At 37.2% G+C, this 6,340-nt stretch overlaps 1 protein-coding gene across 1 annotated transcript; it reads right to left on the minus strand.

Annotated features, from left to right (window-relative positions):
• Positions 1–433: 433 nt before the first annotated feature.
• Positions 434–6,340, minus strand: LOC126706175 (protein DJ-1 homolog C). Its single transcript, XM_050405489.1, has 8 exons — positions 5,954–6,340; positions 5,562–5,762; positions 4,098–4,247; positions 3,823–4,002; positions 2,690–2,767; positions 1,681–1,881; positions 989–1,126; positions 434–910 (listed from the first exon to the last, which is right to left on the minus strand). Exons 1-8 carry the CDS (start codon positions 6,227–6,229, stop codon positions 701–703), a joined length of 1,434 nt encoding a protein of 477 aa, XP_050261446.1. The 5' UTR covers positions 6,230–6,340; the 3' UTR covers positions 434–700.

Below are 6,340 nucleotides of genomic sequence, written 5' to 3' on the forward strand. Positions count from 1 at the left end.
CATAAGCAAGTTACAAGAACAAATCTTAGGTCCTGGAGATTTGTTTTGTGGTGTAAGCTTTCCATGGTCCAATTGAACAGATAATGTTGCGATTGCTTCTTGCCTTCCTAAACAATTTTTTCTCGACCCACACTTTTTTAAATCTCACCCAAAGCAGTCGTTGACTCTTGAATCCATGATTAGCGATTTTGGGCAAGCAGGTCTCTCTCTCTTCTGGCGGCATTGGTATCTCAGTTTTTTCTTTTTATTAAAATCTGGCATGGCCGTACAATTGGCCGCTAATATGGCATGAGAAATAATTTTTTATTCTTCTGTTTCACACGTCAACTTTTTCCATTAAAAGGTTAAAGACTAAATTAAAATATGGTCTAAAGCTTTTAATCTCAATGCATTCTGTTTGACATTAGACTAAAAATCGGAGTTTGAGAACAAATTCACAAAATTTGCAGATATTTGAAATATAAATCATGACCAAAAAAGTACATGCAACATCACTTTTACATGGTGACCAGTCTTCTAGTAAAGGATAAAGCAACCATGACTTCGTAGATGTTCTGTAGAGACTCTTTAACACTGAAATAGAGTATGCACTAACGAAGAATTTTCTACTCGTGTTGATTTGAGTAGGGGATAAACTCTTCATTTCTTATGGCAGACATAAAAAGTTGCCTTCAACCACTAAAGATTTGACATAGATCCCCTAACTCCTTGGATACTCAAAAACAAGACCTTCTGCAACACTTCTTGCTCTTCCATAACCAAAAAGCTTGCCTACAATAGTCAAAGCAAAATCTACTACTGTAGCAAGTCCCCTGCTTGTAATCAGTTTACCGTCAATGACCACTTTGGCACCATCCACTACTTTTGTAAGCGTGTCTACGACAGATGGATGGGCAGTAGCTCTTTTATCCTGTATCTTGGCAGAGGAATGGCAAGCTTTAACATATGAAGGTTCAAAGCAGGATGATAACAATTGGTTTTGAATTACCTTCAGTAAACCCTGTCTTTGCAGGACTGTGGGTGAAGAGCAGACTGCTCCATATATTCTTCCAGCTGAATCTTGTTCTTTGATCAGCTTCTTGAGAATCTTAGATTTGTGTATCCGCTCAGCCCCGGCAGTTCCTCCCTGAAATTTTACAACGGAAAAATCTTAATGGGTGTAGTGTGGAAAAGAAACAATATTATTTTTAAGAGTATATCATGCATAAAGAGTGAATTCTGACAACAAAGCATGGGTCAATAATAAGCAGAATAAAAACACTAAAATTTAAAAGAGACAAGGGGGTGATGGATGGGAAAAGGTGCATCATGTCAAAAGAAAAAAGAGAGGGAAAAATATACAAAAAATCTTATGCATACTGCATCTTGGGAAATGGAGCATACAGCCAACCAAATATAGAAGAGAAAATGAAGTAGCAAGAATGAACCAAGTACCAATACGTTAACTTCAACATGGAGAATTATAATGAAGCCTGTGCTGACTCAACCAATTAATACAAAGAACTTCTAAGACTTCATATTTCATTTGATCTTGGCCACACAAAGATATAATCTATCTGACCAATACCGATTCTGAAGTGAAAATTCAAGATATTTAAAAAAAAAAAAAAAAAAACTACTATTAAGAAAGGAGCAAGAATGCTGCTTGTATTATCCAAAAGAGATGCTTGTTTATCTTACTGGAAGAATGATTATATCATATATTGACTCAGCAGCATCGCCGATTAACTTGTCAGCAACAATTTTTGTGCCTTGAGATGCCAAAATTTGCACAGATTTTTCAAGTGAAGCAATGATGACATCAACTTTTGCTCGCCGTAGAATATCTGCAATAGTTACTACTTCAATTGCTTCAGAGCCATTTGCAACTGGAATGAGGACCTGCATAACCATGAGTGATGAGAAAATATCCTACACACACACAATGAAAAAACATCCATAGGCGTTGGATGAACCTACATCAAGGGTGCAGGTATGCGTCAGTACATGTCAAGTGTAGATAAAACTTGTATCTAAACATATGCTACATAGCATGTAAAACATGAAGGGCAAGCAAAAGAACAAACAATGTGATAAAAAAAACTTTCAAGTCATGGCAATCAGTCTCAACCCTTATGTGCCCATCTTATTCAGCTAACAGATACAACGAGGAAAGCAACTCCTTAGCAGCATACTTATATGATTAAAAAAAAAAAAAACCTATTGAAGTTTTCTGGGGTAAGAACCATAATGGAAAGATAATAATTCTGTGTTGAAAATTTCTTCCCTAATCACAGATCTGTTGCTAACCATTCCTTTAAAGAGGGACACGAGGATTGTAACTTACTAGTGCTGTTAATAGTTGAGAGTTCAGACTACAAAGTACCCATTGACTGCAATTATCAAATGACTTACTGCTTTCCCATAAAAGGTTTTTGAATTATCTCTAGAAATACTTTATGCCAAGAAATGATCATTTGGAGGTTAACAATGGCAAGGAAATGATAAATAAGAACTATAAGCAGAATTTAAGTATCTCCTTTTGTTCATCCATAAAAGAAAGGGACATTATCTATTAGAATATAGAAGAATCAATGCAGTAGTAGGAGGTAGAAGAGTAGTAGTAAATAAATAAATAAAATTCATTAAACAAGTTGCACATCTGAACACAAAAGGCTTTCTCAATTAAGGAAAAAGAGAAGCAACTTACACGAGGGGTGTGGTCAACAGACCATTCAACTTTGTTGAACTCTTCCTTTGTTAGATTATCATCAGCAGAAGACACCAACTAATATAACAGAACCAGAGTGTTAGCTCAAGCAAATTAGGCAAAATATATAAGACAAACTCTGATGAGAGTGAAATGATAAATTTGTTATTCAACTACAAAGAAAAGAATGACATATTTAGTTTTGGGATATCAGAAGTGCGGGGACTCAGCACATTCACCACTTTGCCTTCTTTTTACCTGTGTCTTGAATATACTTTACATCAAGATTTAGAATTTTGTGCGTGAGTGTGTGTGTTACTTTAAAAACAAAAAAAAACTATAACGTGTTGAACATCTCTCTCTTTACTATCAACAATAATGAGCCCATCAACCTTCAACGGTTTTGATGGAAAGAGGCCTTTGCAATTGTTTGATTTCTGTAGAATATCACCTTTTTCCTTACTAGTGTTATTAATGGGTATCTAAAATACTCCTTATTGTCCATTTTTCATTATGCTTTTGTTACTATGCATTTTCCATTTTGACCAAGCCATAAACAATCTTAGTGCAAGTTTGGAGCAGTGGCAGAAGAGAGGGGAGAGTGGATAGAACATACTCCCTCTTCTCCCCCTATCCAAACTAGGGTTAGCACCACAGAGACACCCTAGTTGAATTCTTTTATGCTTCTGATCCATATTTTAGAATCCAAAAAATTTTAAAAATGCAAGTATCTTGAACCTCAATTAAGCCAAGCGTCTGAAAAAGGGACACCTTCAACCTCTATAGTACTTATCCTTTGGTATGCTAATTTACAGTATAAATATATACTTTAATCAAATGAGATCTGGTACATTGCATAATGTATTCAAATCCTGCTAGACTCTCTCTCAAGCAAAAATTGCTCTTTTATTTTTTATACTATTGATTTCCATCTATATGAATCTACCTTCACCACTTCAGCAGATTGTATCAGAGAGAAAGATTGCATCAATTGCATGACAATCCACATGCTTTGTTACAGAAAATAGAAAAAACTCTAACTTGTATCATGAAATTCCTTCTGTGACAAATGTGAAAATAACCATCAAAGGATAAAGTCTAAGCTGCAAACCCAACTAGAGTAGGGGCCTTACCAACCCTTGTCCAACCTCTTTGGCAATTGACTCTCCAAACAGCTGCTCCACTAAGGAAAGAGAAAACTCAAAAGTAGTTCCGGGACCACGGCTTGTTGTAAGCTCTCCTGAAACTTGAATACTAGATTTAACAGCCCAGAAGGTTGGAAGCTTGTCCATGAATGCAGGGTGACAAGTCGTCTTGCAGGACAAACTACACCACAATTAGCCAACCATGATACATTTATATGCATGTATCCATTAAATTTCAATCAAAATCAACCCAAGGTAGCCACCTGCTTTTTCTTCAGAAGACCCCAAGGCTTCAGCGTGACTGCAGGGGCAGCACAGATAGCCCCATATAGCCTTTTTTCCTCAGCTTGTTTGCTCATTATTTTCTGCAGAACTTCACAGTCTCTTAACCGTGCCGAGCCGGGCATTCCTCCCTTAAAACAATGCAGATTACATTAATCACCAAACAAATTAATTGTCAAACCTATTTGCACAACTTGTTAGTCTACAACCGGATTCCCACATAAATTGATTGATGGGTCAGTAAGGATGCAATTGAAGAATTATGATGCCAAACCCCCTGCTCAACCAAACTACACGAGGAGTATACAAAGGAACACCCAAAAGAAAAGGAAAAAGAAAAAAGGAAAAAAAAAAAAAAAAGTACAGGACTAACAATTTAACATACAAAATCAATATCATCAATGAAAGCTGATAAAATTGAAGAAGAAAAAGATGAACTAGCAGCCAACTCCCATGCGTGTAAAGACTGCAGGAACAAAGTACTACTGTGAGTTTATGGCCTTCAAAAGAGAGTGCTTTCCTTCTCTCCAAATAATTCACATTAAGCATAATGCAACAGCCCTCCAAATTGCAGACTTGACTTTTTTTTTTTCCAAAACAATATTTCCAGCAAGCCAATAACTCAGTCACCGACTCACTGTCCTTGGCATTACCCAACTAATCCTGAATAAGCTCAAAATAGGCGTCCATAAATCTGTAGCTACCACGCAATGAAGAAAAATATGATCCACAGACTCCCCATTAGATTTTCACATTGAATAAATAATTTACTTGCTTCCTCAAATTATCCTTTGTTAAAATTTTAGTTATTTTACCCTTTGATACTGTCCAACAGTTCAATCAAAGATTGACATACAAGGTGTGCAACCCTGATGCGCTATTTCACATTACCCCCCCCCCCCCCCTTTTTTTTTTCTTTTTCTTTATCTCAAAGCCTTATGGTAAGTGTTTACAAAAAAACTATGATTTTTAAAAAGGGACCAGATCATCCTATCCTCTTCAGATATAGGGAGGGTTCCATAGGTTCCCCCCATAAGGACCCCTCCCTATATCTGAACACCATCCACCCCATGAATTCCCATGTTTATTTTCTATCATTCTCCTCCAAGGGAATCTGTCTCCACCGCATAAAGCCACGACCATTTACCAAGTAAAGCTTGATTAACAACTAATTATCTCCTAACCCAATCCTTCAAGTTGGATAGATAGAAGTGCAAACAGAATTTCTATTAACTAAATGGAATTTAAGCTCACATCTCATTGTTCATTTCATTTCAATAATGCCCTTGACTACAATTCTTGGCTTTAACACAGTGCCTTGTTTACCAAATGACTAAACTTTATCATGGCCACACGCAGCTACAATTCTTTGCTTCTAAACTATAATGAAAAGAACTTGTAATTTTTAAGGTTATGCAATAATTTAACAAGCATAAAATTTGTACCGGCAATGCGACCAGATCGAAAACTTGATCAGAACAAGTCGAGATGGAGGTATCAGCAACCAGTTTGGTACCGCTAGAAGCTTCAATCTGAAGCTGTGGCTCCACCGAGGCCACGGTCACATCCGCACCAGCTCGGCGTAGAACATCAACTATAATAACAGCTTCCATTTCCTCTGTACCAAATCCAATAGGAACCAGAACCTGCCCACACAAACACACGCAAATAACAAAACTTTAATCTTTCTAAAACAGTAAAGTTTCACAGCTAAGCACTTAAGCTCCGTTTGGTTGCCGAGGAAATACAAAATTATACAAAGTTCATTTCTTTCATCATATTTCTCAGCAATTTAAACTTTTCTAACGAAATGGAGAAGTGGGTGTTGTAGAAAAACCTTCTTTGGAGGAAGAGAGGTGGTGGTTGTTGTTGTTGTTGTTGTTGTGATTGTGGGTGTTGGTATTGTTGGAGAGAGGGTTTTAGTGGGTTTTGAAGTGCGTTTTGGGGTGGAAGTTCGTTGGTGTTGGGAGGGCATGGATGCAAATGATAAGGAAGAAAAAGTAGTTGCAGAGGCAGCCATTGGAGAGAGCTTGTGAGAAGAGAAGTTGAGAGGCGTTGGTGAAAGAAAAGACGAGAGAGACTCCATGGGAATGGATGCTTGTTTGCAAAGCATCAACTCCAACTCGCAGAACCAGACTGCTGTGACTTGTGAGAGATCCTTATCCGGGGTTTAGTTCGTTTTCAAACTCTTCGCTCTTTGAACATCTCACACCATTTCGTTTGC

The sequence above is a fragment of the Quercus robur genome, chromosome 11 (genome assembly GCF_932294415.1).
Source record: "Quercus robur chromosome 11, dhQueRobu3.1, whole genome shotgun sequence".
NCBI lineage: Eukaryota > Viridiplantae > Streptophyta > Magnoliopsida > Fagales > Fagaceae > Quercus > Quercus robur.